At 35.2% G+C, this 18,518-nt stretch overlaps 1 protein-coding gene across 2 annotated transcripts in view; it reads left to right on the top strand.

Moving 5' to 3' along the window:
• Positions 1-18,518, top strand: part of LOC150099735 (HAUS augmin-like complex subunit 1) — a 140,790-nt gene that overhangs the window by 38,364 nt on the left and 83,908 nt on the right. For both annotated transcript variants that reach the window (XM_090404240.1, XM_090404239.1), the window contains exon 3: positions 13,994-14,126. In XM_090404240.1, coding sequence (XP_090260366.1) covers positions 13,994-14,126 — 133 coding nt within the window. The remainder of the gene's footprint in view (positions 1-13,993; positions 14,127-18,518) is intronic.

Raw genomic sequence — 18,518 nt, 5'->3', positions numbered from 1 at the left:
CCCGGAACACCATTCCGGTGCGTTATGCCAGAAAAAAGCACTATATATATTTTTTATTTTATTTTATTTATTTTTTAAAATTTTTTTTTTATATATTTATAATTTTGGGCACTAAGTCAAATTTTAGAAGTCTCGAATGAACTCAGTAAAAATTATGCTGCTATTAAAAGATACATCTCTGTTATCAATTTTGAATTTATTTTTTCCTCAGTGGTCTGGGACTTAAATAAAGGCTGTAAAGCTCAAGGCCAGAAAGGACACTTCCCAGACAAGACACTGTTCCAGATAAATGAAGAGATATTGTAACCCTGAAAAAGAGGACCTTGTTAGATAATAAAACTGGAAAAATAATAGAAAAGGACAACCCAAAAGGATCAACCTTAAAACAAAGAAAATTACAAATAGGAACATTTAATTATTATTATTATTATTATTACGGGTATCTCCATGGAGTCAGTAGACTCATCGCGGGAGACCCAAACTAGCAAAACAATATCTGTCATATCTCTTCTTGAATTCATTTACAGACACAGCTCACAACTAAGTCAGGCAATGAATTCCACTCATTCACCACCCTCCAGGCAAAAAACCTTGTTCTGACACCTTTGTTAACCACACTCTTCTTTAATTTCCACAGATGACCTCTTGTTCTTCCATCACTATCACACAGCTGAAACATTTCCCCTGCATCAATCCTATAAAAACCTTTTAATAATTTGAATGTTTCTATCATATCCCCTCTTCTTCGCCTATCAACCAATCTCTGCAATCCACAAGCTCTCAATCTATCAATGTAGGGAGCATTTTTTATATCACTCACCAACTTGGTCACTCTTCTCTGAACCCTCTCCACAGCCTCCTCATCTCCAAGGAATCCAGGTGACCAGACCTGAGCACAGTAATCCAAATGTGGAAGTATCAATGCTTTATAAAGGGGAATAATAACCTCTTTATCTCTGGATGTCAGTGTGTTCCTCAACAACCAAGTAATCCTATGTGCAATCTTGGACACCTTAGCAATGTGTCCTCTGAACTTCATCTCCCTATCTACCAATACCCCTAAGTCCCTAGCCTCATCAATCTCTTGGAGTACCTTTCCATCGATGTAGTACACAGCTGGTAATCTTTTAATCCCATAATGCATGACTTTACACTTTTCCACATTGAACTGACATCCATTTTCTTTTGCCCATTTTACCAGCTTATTTAAATCCTCCTGCAAACTTTCAACATCAGCTTGATTTTTTATTGCACTACACAACTTTGCATCATCAGCAAACAACTGAATATCTCCCTTTAAGCCGTTTCCTATATCATTTATATACAAATTAAACAACATTGGCCCAAGCACAGAGCCCTGAGGCACACCACTGGTCACCTGCCTCATTCTGGACTCGGCTCCTCCATACACCACCTCCATACACCTATAGAACATTAAGAACAGAAGATCTGGTCATAAGAAAGATTCCGGTAATTGGACCACATGTTTATTAAGATAAATATCAATAAAAATTAAAAATAAAAACCTGACAAGTTTTGTAAGTCATTTGACTTGCATCTTTCACAGTGAAAGGTAACTAAAAGTTTAAACACAAAAAATGAGAAATTACTCAAATAGTTCATTCAGTGCAGTTGTGGCCGTCTAACTGTTCATTAAATTAAATATCCGAATGCAGATTCAGTGCAATACTAAGTTTGAACAATGCTGGAAGCTGTCACATTCACATTGTCCGAGGTCTGACTTGGGTATATTTTTTATCAATGCAGACCAAACTTGGTGTAGAATTAGGCCCTGGTTTTTGTTGCATTGCGTTGGAATTCTAATCATGTTTACAGCTTCTTTAACTTTTCTTATGTAACAATTTTTTTCAATGTAAGACATGTTTGTTTTTTCCCAGAGTATATTATGGCTGGTGAAAGTTGTATGGTATGTTAGGCCTGATTTGTGTTCTCTTCTTTTTTGCATGTCTTTTTGGTGTTCATTCATGCGAATTTCCCCTGATCTTCCCATCTGGACTACGTAGCAGATGCCACAGGAACAACGAATTTTATAAACACCTGGTTTTTTTTAAAAGGATGATGTGGAGGTTTTGGCAGATGTAGAAATCTTGAAATTTTTTCCAGAGGTAGAAAAGCAACTTTGATGTTATGTTTGTTTAGTAATTTGGCCATTTTGTCTGTAACATTCTTGATGTAAGGAAGAAGCGTGATTGCGTTCTTGAAATCTTGCTTTTGTGAGATGCTTGTAGGAGGTGGGTTGAGGATTCTTTTTATTGTCTTAGCTTCATAACCTTTTTTTTTTTTTTTTTTGAGGATCATATAAACATTTTTATATTTTTATTTTTATTGATATTTATCTTAATAAACATGTGCTCCAATTACCAGAATCTTTCTTATGACTGCTAAACCACAGAAACCTACACCTACAAGATCTGGTCATTCTGGAACAAATCCTAAAACTAACCCATCACAAGAGTTCAAGATTGGTACTATCAACACAAGAAGCCTTGAATGGTAAAGAAGTGGAGCTAGTTGAGGAATTGGATAAGTATCAGATCGACATAATTGGGGTGACTGAAACAAAAAAAAGGCAAAAACTGGTGAGATCCTTCTGAGCAATAAACACAAAATGTTATATTCAGGCAATGAAAATCAAGGAAAAGGAGTAGCCATAGTATTCAACAGTAAATACGAGACTAATCTTCTTCAATGGCATGCAGTCTCAAGTAGAGTAATGTGGGCAATTATGAGAATGGGGAACCGGACAATGTTTTATTTGTGCCTATGGTCCCACAGAAGGTTCTGCTAAGGTAGAAGTGGAGGAATTTTTTGAGGCTTTAGAGAAAGCAACTTGGGGATCTAAATAGCAGAGTAGGAAATGATTGTCAGACATACAAAAATATATTGGGAAAATTTGGAGAAAAGAGCAAAGCTAATAATAATGGCAAATACCTGTTGGATTTCTGCTCAGGACATGGACTGTTTATTACTAACACAATGTTCCAACACAAAAATGTGCACAAATTCACATGGACAGAAGAGGCAAGGAATAAGAAAAGTCTCATTGACTGTGTTATTGTCGATAGTGATGTTTTCTCCCTGGTGCAGGACATTAGAGTGTACAGAGGATTTCAAATTGGAGTGATCACCATTTAGTCTTGAGCAGGATAAAATTGAATTTCATATTGAAAAGAAGAACATGTAAGAAATTTTGAAAGAGAATAAAAGTTGAGCAGCTCTCAGTTGTGAACTGTAGACTAAAATACACAAAGATTATTGAAGAAAAAATGAAAGAGTTTGAGAACAGCAACCAAACGTTGGAGATTCAGTGTACAGAGGATTTCAAATTGGAAGTGATCACCATTTAGTTGTGAGCAGGATAAAATTGAATTTCATATTGAAAAGAAGAACATGTAAGAGAGTACTATCATATCCATACACCCCTAGAGGGTATATATCAGGAATTTGATGATGATCTGGTCATTCTTAAAGAAGAGCTAATGAGAATAAAATGGGATAGAATAGGATTAAATGAGGTATAAAGGAAGGTTGAGGAATTTATACAACTTAAAAGCTGTTGCTACTTTTACCATTATGGAACAAACCAGAGGAGTAGGATTTATCATCAAAAAATCCTTAAAAGAAAATATAGGTACAAACTAAAATTAGTACAAGCTTAAAATCAACAATAGGTACAAGCTAAAATTAGTACAAATTTATGCCCCAACACATTCTTATTTCTGAGGAGGAGAAAGAAGTTGTTTATGAGGATATGTAAAAAACAGTAGATAATAATAATAAAAAAAAAACATTTTTTGATCATAATGGGAGACTTTAATGCCAAAATAGGGAAAATTTTTTCTCAAATTGAAACAATTGGAACTCGTGGGTTAGTGGAGAGAAATGAAAATGGAAATATCTTAATAGAATTTACAGAAGCCAATGCACTATATCATGAACACATTCTTTAAAAAAACCCAAAAAAGAAATGGACACGAAATAAAAAAAAATATACAACAATAGAACAGCAACTATAAGACAACAAATAGAAAGCAACAAGATCCCTGTACGAGAGGGAATAAGACACGGTGATTCTATATCCCCTAAAATTTTTACAGCAGCACTTCAGGAGATTATTTATAAAATTAATTGGAGTTCCAAAGGCATGACAATAAAAAGTGAAAAGTTAACCAATTTAAGATGTGCAGATAATATTGCATTAATTTCAAAATTAGCACAAAACCTACAGGAAATGATAAATATACTGGACATAGAAAACAAGAAGATAGGTCTTAAAATAAATAGAGGATAAACAAAAGTTATGTTCAATAGGTACTTGAAAGCAAAAACAATAAAGCTTGATGGTGAGACAATAGAAATAGTCGCGTCTTATGTATACTTGGGGCAACTTTTTGACATTGAAAATGGATTATAGAGCAAAATTAAAAGAAGAATACAGTTAACCTGGTATTCATTTGGGAAATTGAACTATATCTTTAAAAATAACTTACCCATCTGCCTGAAAAGCTTTAAAGTATTACCAGTGCATATTACCAGTACCCGCCTCTGACTCGGACACCCAAAAACAAGATGGGTAGATGAAATAGAAAAACTGGATGGAAAGAGATGGATGGCAAAGCAGAAGACCAGGAAGATGACAGGGGAGGCCTTCATTTAGCAGTGGATCGAAAATGGTTGAGAAAGAAGACTACGACACTTTTATTGGATTCAGATCAACAGCATTGAGAAATTTGTTAATAATTTGACAGCTGCAAAAAAATGTAAAAATTTAAGCTGTATATAAAAGTAGGCAAAAGTCGTGGGAACACTACCAAGAATATGGAAGATGAATATCGTGAAGGTAGCAAAATATTCTGGAGGCTATTTGAAGAAGCTTAGAAATAGAGGAAAGAGTACTGTCAAAGGGATCAAAGGTGATATAAAAAATTGAAGATAAAGATATTCTGGATGTTTGGAATAATTACTTAATAATCTTAGTAATTAATTAGTAAATGAGATTAGCAGTGATAAAATTGTGATGGGAAACATTCAAGAGGAATGCAATCAAGAGTGCATATCAATTCTTGAGATTGAAAAGGCAACCAGAAATCTGAAATGTAGAAAGGCAGCTGAAGTAACTGCTATTTGAAATATTCAAATATGAAAAGTATAAAGGTTTTAAAGTGGCCGAACTGCAATAATTAAGTCAAATTCCATGTGATTGGAGTAGAGATCCTGAGATTGAAAAGGCCATCAGAAATCTGAAATATATAGAAAGACAACTGATGTAAATGCTGTTTGACCAGAAATATGAAAATATAAAGGTTTTATAGTGGCTAAACTGCATAATTAAGAAAGTAAAATTCCAGATGATTGGAGTAGAGCTCTTCTAGCTTCCATTTGTACAAATTAAAAGTGAATGTGAAATTAAAGAGGAATTTCTTACTAAGTATTCCAGGTAAAATTTAGGCAGGCCTATTTGAAAAGAAGCTAAGAAAAATTGTGGAAGGTAAACAGTATGGGTTCACGCCTTGGTTGACTTGGAGAAAGTATGATATTTTGATGAACTCTGAGATGCTGAATGAGGAGTAAATATTAGACAAAAAGGGAGGAAGGCAGTAAGGAGCTGAAGATTGAAAATGGTATCAGTCAGAAGGCTGAGAGGGGTTTGGTTTTATGAACAACTAAGGCCTGTGTATTTTGTCTGTAAATTGAAAAACCCAAGTTTCAGGAATGTGCTTAAGGGTCAAAGCTGTATAACTGAGAGGAGACCTCCACATAGCCTTTAAAGGAATGCGGAGAACCGACCAGGGCTTCTGACCTAATGTCCAATCCTCACCTTCTCGTGGTGCACCCTGTTGGGTATCTACTTTGATACTGAACGAACGAGGATGGGCTTGCAATTTGGGATTTAGCCGACCAAATTGTATTCGTATTGGTTAAACCAAAATAAAAAATGATGGTACAACATGACAAAATTTCATGCCGGCTGGGGCGTCGCCCGGTTAAACAAGGCCCCCGTTGTTTTCGCCAGGGCAAACAGCGAAAAGTCAGCTACTGGAACAAATCTGAAAACAAACCCCAACTCAACATCGCCAGAGTTAAAGATCGGTACTATCAACATAAGAAGCCTGAATGGCAAAGAAATGGAGCTAGCTGAGGAATTAGATAAGTACCAGATCGACATAATAGGGGTGACTGAAACAAAAAAGACCAAAATTGGTGAGATCTTTCTGAGCAATAAATACAAAATGTTATACTCAGGCAATGACAATCAAGGAAAAGAAGGAGTAGCCATAGTATTCAACACAAAATACGAGGCTAATCTTCTTCAATGGCAATCAGTCTCAAGTAGAGTAATGTGGGCAAATATGAGAATGGGGAACTGGACAATGAGACTTATTTGTGCCTATGGTCCCACAGAAGGTTCTACTACTACGGTAGAAGTGGAGGAATTTTTTGAGGCTTTAGAAAAAGCAACTGACACAATGAAAAAGGAAAAGTTGGTCCTTGTTGGGGATCTAAATAGTAGAGTAGGAAATGATTGTGAGACATACAAAAATATTTTGGGAAAATTTGGAGAAAAGAGCAAAGCTAATAATAATGGCAAATATCTGTTGGATTTCTGCTCAGGACATGGACTGGTTATTACTAACACCATGTTCCAACATAAAAATGTGCACAAATTCACATGGTGAGAAGAGGCTAGGAATAAGAAAAGTCTCATTGACTATGTTATTGTTGATAGTGATGTTTTCTCCCTGGTGCAGGACACCAGAGTGTACAGAGGATTTGAAATTGGAAGTGATGACTATTTAGTCTTGAGCAGGATAAAATTGAATTTCATATTGAAAAGAATAACATGTAAGAAAGTTTAAAGCGAATAAAAGTTGAGCAGCTCTCAGATGTGAACTGTAGACTAAAATACAGAAATATTATTGAAAAGAAAATGAAAGAGTTTGAGAACAGGAATCAAACCTTGGAGATTCAGTGGCAAACTCTGAAGGAAACATTGATTGATTCTGCCAGAGAGGCATGTGGTGAGGTTGTGTGCAAGGATAAAAAAATCAGAACTCCCTGGTGGATGGACACAGGAAGTTAAAGAGGCAGTGAAGGAAAAGAAGAAAGCATATCAAAAGTTCCTGGCAAATAAGTCAGCTTTTACTCTTACAGAATACAGAGACAAATGTAAGAAAGCTAAACAGTGTGTAAAACTAGCTAAACAAAAGTCATGGGAGGACTTTGGCAAGAATATAGAAAATAAATATCAAGAAGGTGGCAAAATATTCTGGAGGTTGTTGAAGAAGCTTAGGAATGGAGGAAAGAGTGCTGTAAAAGGAATTAGAGATGATAAAGGTGAAATGAAAACAGGAGAAAAAGATATCCTTGAAGTATGGAGTAATTACTTTGAAAAACTGATAAATGAAACAAGCAGTGATGACAGCACAGTGATAAAAAACACTGACCAGGCATGCGTCAGGAATACATATCCATACTTGAAGTAGAAAAAGCCATCAAAGGCTTGAAATGTGGAAAGGCAGCAGGAGTAGATGATATTCGACCAGAAATGCTGAAGTATGGTGGTATAAGAGTCTTACAGTGGCTGCACTGCATAGTTCAGAAAGCCTGGACAGAGGGACGAATTCCCGATGATTGGAGTAGAGCTCTCATAGTACCCATATATAAAAAGGGAAATAAAACTGAATGTGAGAATTACAGAGGTATTTCCCTACTGAGTGTTCCTGGCAAGATCTATGCAACTATACTTGAGAAACGGTTGAGAAGAATTGTGGAAGAAAAGCTTGGTGAAGAACAAGCTGGATTCAGGCCAAATAGAGGCTGTCAGGATCAGATCTTCACTTTACGACAAATAGTCGAGAAAGCATGGGAATATAATAAAGATCTGTATTTAAGTTTTGTCGATTTGGAAAAGGCATGTGACAAGGTGCCAAGAGAGAAGCTATTCAATACGCTGCAGTTATATGGTGTCAATGGGGCATTATATCAAGCAATACTTAGTCTTTATTTGAGTTGTGAGTCAGCAGTTAGAATTGAAGGAAGTACAGGAAGATGGTTTAATGTTAAATCTGGTGTGAGACAAGGATGTACATTATCCCCTCTGTTATTCATTATCTATATGGATCACATTATGAAGGAATGTGGTATTAAACCTGATATCAAAATTGGAGATGTTAATGTCAGCTCTTTGCTTTATGCGGATGATGTTATACTTCTAAATAAATCCGCTACAAGTCTGCAAGATTCTCTGACTAAATTGAATAGCTGTTGTAATAGATATGGTATGAAGGTCAGCAATAAAAAGACAAAGACAATGAAAATAGTCAGAATCATTGAAAATGTCAACTGTGTTGTGAATGGAGAACCTGTGGAACAAGTAAAACATTTCAGCTACTTAGGCACAATTTTTACTGAAGATGGTAAACTAAATATAGAAATAGACAACAGAATCAGCAAAGCTGGTATGGTGGGAAGTCAATTAAATAAATTCATATGGAATAAGAAAGAAATTAGTCCGAACACTATATTAGCTGTATACAAGACTGTGTTCAAACCAGTTTTAACTTATGGATCTGAGAGCTGGGTCAGAAGTAAAACACTTGACCAAAGACTAGAGACCGCAGATATGAGAGTCCTGAGAAAGATTAGAGGCTTGAACAGATGGCATCAATGGCAGTATCATATTAAAAACGAGGATATTAGGAAAGAACTTGACATTGTCAGCATCCAGGAATGCGTTAGCAGAGCTAATCTCAGATGGTATGGTCACTTAAATAGAATGGGAGAGGAAAGATTAGCAAAACAAGTGTTCTCTGCCAGGTTGGCAGGAAAACGACGCAGAGGAAGACCAAGATATAGGTGGATTGATACAGTACAAAGTGCCTTAGACGATAGGAATATAAGATCTGATAATGTTGGAGTCTTGACAAGTAACAGACTTATTTGGAGGAAAATTGTAGATAGGAAGTTAGTAATGATGTAATTTTTTCATGTAGTACTGTCATATCCTGTACACCCCTTGAGGGTACATGGCAGGAATTTGATGATGATGATGATGAAGTTTCAGGAAGGGAAACCTTCAATCGCCATATGAAACTGACTAACTTGCCTTCAGATGAAATGCCCTGACAAAGGTTCTCACATCATAAATGGGATTTGAACCCAGGTCTTTCCAATCAATGGGTTGGAAAGACTTACTGAGGTATGGAGGCTTGGCATGTGAGAGAGAGAATGAATGACCAAAATATAATTGTGAATATAGAAGAGACTACAAAAGTGAAATGAGAGCATGGCTGATGCAGCAAAAATGATTGCAGAAATGAGCGCATGAACCCAGCAAAAGTGACTGAGAATGAAAGTGAGCATGATTTGCTGATATGAAAGAGAGCTTGTTACTCATCTTAATTATCTCATTCAACTCTTACTGGAGTACAAGAGTTGAATGAGATAATTAAGATGAGGAACAAGATAAGGTGAATGCAAAAATAAGATTAAACATTTGATGGATATGAAAGGAATAGGGCAAAAGAATAACATGGAAGATAGTAGAATAAAAGGTAGTGAAGGAGATTCTGTTATTAAATATGTGGTGGATGAGAAGGTGCACGAGGTCTCTTTTCCAGGAGAAAGAATGAACAGGTTGATTTTAATGGAAGTTTGAGAATGTAGACCAGAGATTGTTTTAGGAAGATTTTTTTTTTTTTTTTTTGAAAATTTGACAGTTCGAATAAATTAATAGAGAATTCCGAAAAGGGAATTTCCTTTGACTGGAAAAGCGAGACTGTCAACAAGTAAATACTAAATAAAAGGAGATATTAAGTAGATGTTCTATTTCAACTTTTGACAAAATGCAAAATAGAAGGTTTCATTTTCTGTCTCAAGGAGGGACAGTGGTAACAGTTTTTTTTTTTTTTTTCAGAACAAGTGATGGAAGTAGTGAAATCTGAAACCATAAAGTTGCTTTAATAAAGAGTTCTACTTTGATGCAGTGTATTTATAAATACACAAGAGTGAGTTATATTTGAGTAAATATGGTATTTCATGGCCTTCTCTATTTAAAACTTTAATCATGCTTTTTCTGCATGGTTCACATAACTAGCTATAGCAATCTCAACAGCACAAAAATGCAAAAACTAACTTTTGCTGCTAACTTGCTAACTCTTATTTATAGCATAAATTCTGATGCAATAGCAGCAACTATTACATTACACAGAAACCTATGGTAATGATAGATGATGCAATACAACGAAATATCTAATGATAAACCAACGAAAAGGATCATTTAACTACTAAACACTATTATGTAAGGTGATGTGGTTTCCATGAACATGAGCATATATGCTAAATAAGTAAACACTGCATAGTCTCATGGAAGTTTTGTATTTTGACAAAGAAATGACTAATGAACATTTATTGTTTTTGTAAGAATTTGTTTTCAAAACAGTGTTTAGTCTGGTAGACCGATTAAGTACACTTGAAATAAACCAATAATAGAATGAGTCAGAATGAGAATAAATTTATCCTTTAAAGATAAAGGTTCTGAAGTATAGTTTTAATTTAGAAGACCTTGGATCTAAATCGGTTTATAGTTTATACATTAAATTTTATTTAGGATGTATATTGTTTATTTATTTCATTAAATATATGTTTTTTTTTATTTTATATGCAGTTGAGTTATTTCCTGGATTCTAAAAATTGTGAAGTTATTGCACAAGTCAAATTGAATTCTTGTATATTTCCTTAACACTCAGTGTAAAAACAGTCTCTTTTTACACTGAGAGGGATTAACAAAATTGGTGAAGCTGACATGATTTTTAAGCCATAAGAGTAGTTGATATGTTGCTCAGGTATGACAATGAATTGAGATGGGCAAAAAGAAAAGTAAGAACTGAAATGAGCAAGTAATTAACATTATTATTAGCTTTGTTCTTTTCTCCAAATTTTTCCAATACGTATTTTTGTTAGTAGAACCTTCTGTGGGACCATAGGCACCAATAAGTCTTATTGGCCAATTTAGTATTTTGATGTTTGCACACATCACTTTGCCATGAAGCTAGCTGTTCAGGAAGATTATTTTCATTTTTAGGATTGAATACTCTTTCCTTTTTGTGAACATTATTGCTTTCATCTTATATCTGGTAGCCATTATTTAAAAAAAAAATGTATTTGTTTTTGTGTTTATTTTTTTTAAGTTGACAGGTTGACTTCAGTTATGTCAACCTGGTACTTCTCTAATTCTTCTGCTAGTTCTACATTTTTTCTTCATCAATATTTCTTGCATTGTTAGTGTCTATCTTGAATTCTACTGATTGAGTTTGTTCTAGTAGCTAACTTCATTGTTTATGCTGGTTCTCTGACAAAACAGACTCCTTATTTAATCGGGCAATGTCCCAGCTAAATAAATGACATTCACATTGCTGTGTCGTCATCATCATTGCTTTTGGTTTAATACAAAATATAATTGTTGGCTAAATACCAAATTGTTAGTCCTTTCTTGTTTGTCCAATATCCAGGTAGATGCCCACTAGTGGGATTCATTATGAAAAAGTGAGGATTAGACATGAGGTCAGAAGCCATGGTTTTTTTTTAACTCTGTATTCCTTAAAAGCTATGTAGGTCTTCTCCCAGCTATCTTGGATCTTTCAGTGACTCTCCAGAAGATGTGTAATTTGTCACATAATTTTTAATAAAAGAATTTATAAATAAATATGAATATTGATGTAACAACATGAATTATAGGGACTTGAATAAATTTTCAGTTTAATAAAAGTAGGCTAAGCCTGAAGCATTTATGTGAGTTAGATCTATCATAGTTAATACATGATAGCTTATAGTTTTCTAGCAAGCATGTTGAATATACTATAGTTAGTTAACAGCAGGAAATTAAAAGTGTATCTGTAGCAAACAGGAGAAAAAAAATTATTGTTCTCTTTGTTAAAAAAATGTTAATTTTCTTGACCATAACAATTATAAAAAGACTTCTAATGGGACTATATTGATCAAGTACATATAATAAACAACTATGCTTTAACAACTAAGGCTGTTGGCATTTTCAGGGTACATAATTGATGTAAGGCACTAAAAAGTAAATAACCATTACAAACTATAATCAACCGATTCAAATTATATTAGACAAAAGAACATAGTGCGTACAAAACATGCATTGAGCGTGCATGATCTCACTTGTTATTTAGGAACGTTCTATGGTTGGCACCGTAATTCATTTCTGGTGAGTTAAGAGATCTAATAAGAGTCTTCCAGATCACGGGCAAGATTAGTCCTTGGTTCCTGTTAAGGTTTTGTGTACAGCAGGCAACTGCTGTGACTTCTTTAATAAATCAGGAGCAGAAGTCCTCCTCTATATAAGGAATTGTGTTTCTATCGCACTCTATGACATGGTTCGTTCTTGAGAAGTGAAAAGCTAACCCCGATTTTTCTTCTCTGTTATTATTGACGTCACCAATGTGTTCTTTTTTGCCTAATTTCAAGGCTCCTTGAAGTCTAGCCAATATAATTCAAGCCGCACGAGCAGGGTATGTTGTAAACTCCAGCATATTTGAAGAAAGGATGGTTATCTTTTGGAGATCTTAAGAATTGTCTAATCGTTTCTGTAGGTTTAAAGGCCACTCTTATTTTATGTGGTCTAAGGAGTCTTGCAATCTTATTCGAAACTGTCCCTAAGTATGGAATGACGATGGTAAAAATATAACGTATGTCATCTCGTTGTCTTTGTTGAGGATCAGAGAAAAGTATCTCTTGGCGAGTCTTCGAGGAAATCCATTCGTGGCAAGGTTGTTAGATATCAGGGATAGACCTCCACACACACAAAGACAACAAGATGACATACGTTATATTTCTATTATCATCATTCCTTACTTAGGGACAGTTTCGAATAAGATTGCAAGACTCCTTAGACCACATAAAATAAGAGTGACCTTTAAACCTACAGAAACGATTAGATAATTCTTAAGATCTCCAAAAGATAACCTTTCTTCAAATATGCTGGAGTTTACAGCATACCCTGCTCGTGATCCGTGAAATTAGGCAAAAAAAAAGAACACATTGGTGACGTCAGTAATAACAGAGGAGAAAAATCAGGGTTAGCTTTTCACTTCTCAAGAATGAACCATGTCATAGAGTGGGATAAAAGCACAATTCCTTATATAGAGGAGGACTTCCGCTCCTGATTTATTAAAGAAGCCACAGCAGTTGCCCGCTGTACACAAAATCTTAACAGGAACCAAGAACTAATCTTGCCCATGATCTGGAAGACCCTTATTAGATCTCTTAACTCACCAGAACTGAATTACGGTGCCAACCATAGAACGTTCCTAAATAACAAAATTTGATCAATATAGTCCCATTATAAGTCTTTTTATAATTGTTCTCTTTGGTTTGAAGGATCTGAGTTTGAATTTCATCTTAGAATCTAAATACATTTATATGAGGACTTCTTGGCTGAAAGAAAGTGGATTAATTAGTTCTAATCTAAGAGTATCCTTTCAAAGAAATACCCCCCCCCCCAGAGTTTCTAGGAAGAAAGACAGTTTTTTCTCCATGAAACTCAACCTTAGTTTCTTTTGGCATAATTATTAATATCATGAATATTAATAATTCAAGTATTCAGTGGTAACTTAATGTGATGGCAATATATATGCATGCCTTATTTTAATTAATAAGGGACACCTCATCAGCTTCAAAAGTAACCTAATATTAGAGAATTTAGTTCATTTAGGGAACAGCCAATTTCCTGAACAAAATTAATTTACTTGACAAAAATGAATGTTAAAAGTAATATAATCAGTGCACTTATAATCAAATTAATAATAATAATAATACAAAAAAAAAAGCCTGTATCTATTCATAGTACATGTGCACTATAAGCTTAAAACCCCTTTGTGTGTGGAAGTCACATAATTGTTTTTTTTTTTTTTTTTTTTTTTTTTTTTTTTTTTTTTTTTCTTCCCGTTTATAGCTAAAAGACTAGATAGAATACTTCAGCACACAGGAATTACATTTCACACGTTATCACAAAATGGACAAGCAGATATTATAGCTTTATCATCAGCGGCTTATATTCTTGGTTTGAAGGATTCATCTTCTACAAGGTATGATTTCCATTTGTGGTCTGTATATTTCTGTATAAATAATTATTACTTAAATGCATTAATTAATATACTTTATTTGAAATGCATGTGAACTAAAAGTAAGTTCTTTATATGGTCAGTGGCATGTTACAATAACAACTGCACATTCTTTTAATGAACCATTTTTGATTAGATTCAGAATATGGCATTTAAACAATTGAATAAATGCATAACGCAAGAAAGCCTAAGACTTCAAAAACATAGAAATGGAATGCTGATAAATATTACATAAGACCTGAAATAGCATAAATTCATATGGAATAAGAGAGAAATTAGTCATCATCATCAAATTCCTGCCATGTACCCTCAAGGGGTGTACAGGATATGATAGTACTACATGAAAAAAATTACATCATTACTAACTTCCTATCTACAATTTTCCACCAAATCAGTCTGTTACTTGTCAAGACTCCAACATTATCAGATCTTATATTTCTATCGTCTAAGGCACTTTGTACCGTATCAATCCATCTATATCTTGGTCTTCCTCTGGGTCGTTTTGCTGCCAACCTGGTGCAGAGAACACTTGTTTTGCTAATCTTTCTTCGCCCATTCTGTTTAAGTGACCATACCACCTGAGATTAGCTCTGCTAACGCATTCCTGGATGTTGACAATGTCAAGTTCTTTCCTAATATCCTCATTTTTAATATGATATTAAAATATGATAATAAAAACTGCCATTAATGCCATCTGTTCACGCCTATAATCTTTCTCAGGACTCTCATATCTGCAGTCTCTAGTCTTTGGTGAAGTGTTTTACTTCTGACCCAGCTCTCAGATCCATAAGTTAAAACTGGTTTGAACACTGTCTCGTACACAGCTGATTTAGTGTTCTGACTAATTTCTCTCTTATTCCATATGAATTTATTCAGTTGACTTCCTACTATACCAGCTTTATTGATTCTGTTGTCTATTTCCATATTTAATTTACCATCTTCACTAAAAATCGTGCCAAAGTAGCTGAAATGTTTTACTCGTTCCACAGGTTCCCCATTCACAACGCATTTGACATTTTCAACAATTCTACCTATTTTCATTGTCTTTGTCTTTTTAATGCTGACCTTCATACCATATCTACTACAACAGTTATTCAATTTAGTCAAGGAATCTTGCAAACTGTAGCTGATTTATTTAGAAGTATAACATCGTCCACATAAAGCAAAGAACTGACATTAACATCTCCAATTCTGATATCATGTTTGATACTACTTTCCTTCATAATGTGATCCATATAGATAATGAATAACAGAGAGGATAATGTACATCCTTGTCTCACACCAGATTTAACATTAAACCATCTTCCTGTACTTCAATTCTAACTGTTGACTTACAACTCAAATAAAGACTAAGTATTGCTTGATATAATGCCCCATTGACACCATATAACTGTAGCGTATTGAATAGCTTCTCTCTTGGCACCTTGTCATATGCCTTTTCCAAATCGAAAACTTAATTAAATACAGATCTCTGTTATATTCCCATGCTTTCTCGACTATTTGTCATAAAGTGAAGATCTGATCCTGACAGCCTCTATTTGGCCTGAATCCAGCTTGTTCTTCACCTAGCTTTTCTTCCACGATTCTTCTCAACCGTTTCTCAAGTGTACTTGCATAGATCTTGCCAGGAACACTCAGTAGGGAAATGCCTCTGTAATTCTCACATTCAATTTTATTTCCCTTTTTATATAGGGGTACTATGAGAGCTCTACTCCAATCATCGGAATTCGTCCCTCTGTCCAGGCTTTTTGAACTTTGCAGTGCAGCCACTGTAAGACTCTTATACCACCATATTTCAGCATTTCTGGTCGAATATCATCTACTCCTGCTGCCTTTCCACATTTCAAGCCCTTGATGGCTTTTTCTACTTCAAGTATGGATATGTATTCCTGACTGCATGCCTGGTCAGTGTTTTTTACCACTGTGCTGTCATCACTGCTTGTTTCATTTAGTAGTTTTTCAAAGTAATTACTCCATACTTCAAGGATATCTTTTTCTTCTGTTTTCATGTCACCTTTATCATCTCTAACTCCTTTTACAGCATTCTTTCCTCCATTCCTAAGCTTCTTCGACAACCTCCAGAATATTTTGCTACCTTCTTGACTTTTGTTTAGCTAGTTTTACACAGTGTTTAGCATTCTTGCATTTGTCTCTGTATTCTCTAAGAGCAAGCTGACTTATTTGACAGGAACTTTTGATATGCTTTCTTCTTTTCCTTCACTGCCTCTTTAACTTCCTGTGTCCACCAGGGAGTTCTGATTTTTTTATCCTTGCACACAACCTCACCACATGCCTCTCTGGCAGAATCAATCAATGTTTTCTCCAGAGTTTGCCACTGAATCTCCAAGGTTTGATTCCTGTTCTCAAACTCTCATTTTTTCTTGAATAATGTTTGTGTATTTTAGTCTACAGTTCACATCTGAGAGCTGCTCAACTTTTATTCGTTTTAAAACTTTCTTACATGTCATTCTTTTCAATATGAAATTCAATTTTATCTTGCTCAAGACTAAATAGTGATCGCTTCCAATTTCAAATCCTCTGTACACTCTGGTGTCCTGCACCAGGGAGAAAACATCACTATCAACAATAACATAGTCAGTGAGACTTTTCTTATTCCTTGCTTCTTCTCTCCATGTGAATTTGTGCACATTTTTATGTTGGAACATGGTGTTAGTAATAACCAGTCCATGTCCTGAGCAGAAATCCAACAGATATTTGCCATTATTATTAGCTTTGCTCTTTTCTCCAAAATTTTCCCAAAATATTTTTGTATGTCTTACAGTCATTTCCTACTCTGCTATTTAGATCCCCAACAAGGACCAACTTTTCCTTTTTCATTGTGTCAGTTGCTTTTTCTAAAGCCTTAAAAAATTCCTCAACCTTAGTAGAACCTTCTGTGGGACCATAGGCACAAATAAGCCTCATTGTCCAGTTCCCCATTCTCATATTTGCCCACATTACTCTACTTGAGACTGACTGCCGTTCAAGAAGATTAGCCTCGTATTTTGTGTTGAATACTATGGCTACTCCTTCTTTTCCTTGATTGTCATTGCCTGAATATAGCATTTTGTATTTATTGCTCAGAAAGATCTCACCAGTTTTTGTCTTTTTTGTTTCAGTCACCCCTGTTATGTCGATCTAGTACTTATCTAATTCCTCAGCTAGCTCCATTTCTTTGCCATTCAGGCTTCTTATGTTGATAGTACCGATCTTTAACTCTGGCGATGTTGAGTTGGGGTTTGTTTTCAGATTTGTTCCAGTAGCTGACTTTTCGCTGTTTGCCCTGGTTCCCTGGCGAAAACAACGGGGGCCTTGTTTAACCGAGCGACGCCCCAGCCGGCATGAAATTTTGTCATGTCGTACCATCATTTTTCATTTTGGTTTAACCAATAAGAATAATTTGGTCGGCTAAATCCCAAATTGCAAGCCCATCCTCGTTCATTCAGTATCCAAGTAGATACCCAACAGGGTGCACCACGAGAAGGTGAGGATTGGACATTAGGTCAGAAGCCCTGGTCAGTTCTCCGCATTCCTTTAAAGGTTATGTGGAGGTCTCCTCTCAGTTATACAGCTTTGACCCTTAAGCACCCGAGAAATTAGTCAGAACACTAAATTAGCTGTATACAAGACAGTGTTCAAATCAGTTTTAACTTATGGATCTGAGAGCTGAGTCAGAAGTAAAACACTTGACCAAAGACTAGAGACCGCAGATATGAGAGTCCTGAGAAAGATTATAGGCGTGAACAGATATCATCAATGGCAATATCATATTAAAAATGAGGATATTAGGAAAGAACTTGACATTGTCAGCATCCAGGAATGCGTTAGCAGAGCTAATCTCAGGTGGTATGGTCACTTAAATAGACTGGGCGAGGAAAGATTAGCAAAATAAGTGTTCTCTGCCTGGTTGGCAGCAAAACGACTCAGAGGAAGACCAAGATATAGGTGGATTGATACGGTACAAAGTGCCTTAGACAATAGAAATATAAGATCTGATAATGTTGGAGTCTTGACAAGTAACAGACTGATTTGGAGGAAAATTGTAGATAGGAAGTTAGTAATGAGGTAGTTTTTTTCATGTAGTACTATCATATCCTGTACACCCCTTGAGAGTACATGGCAGGAATTTGATGATGATGATGATGACCTGAAATAGCATTTAAATGCACAACTAGGTCTTGAAAAAAAAAGGGCATGAATATTCTAGAGTCAGGGAAGAATATATAGCTTGTGGTATGCATTAGGGATGTGCAGAATATTCACTTTGCTTTGATATTCTGCTGATTCGGCATGTTTTTCAGATATAAGGCTTTGGCCAAATCAGCAGAAAAATTCCTCTTACATGCACCATAACAA

Source organism: Typopeltis vanoorti, chromosome 14 (assembly GCF_054136105.1).
Source record: "Typopeltis vanoorti isolate ZY-2024b chromosome 14, IOZ_Tvanoo_1.0, whole genome shotgun sequence".
Lineage (NCBI taxonomy): Eukaryota > Metazoa > Arthropoda > Arachnida > Uropygi > Thelyphonidae > Typopeltis > Typopeltis vanoorti.
The sequence above is the reverse complement of the archived record's forward strand: the minus strand, read 5'-3'. Positions and strand labels throughout refer to the sequence as shown.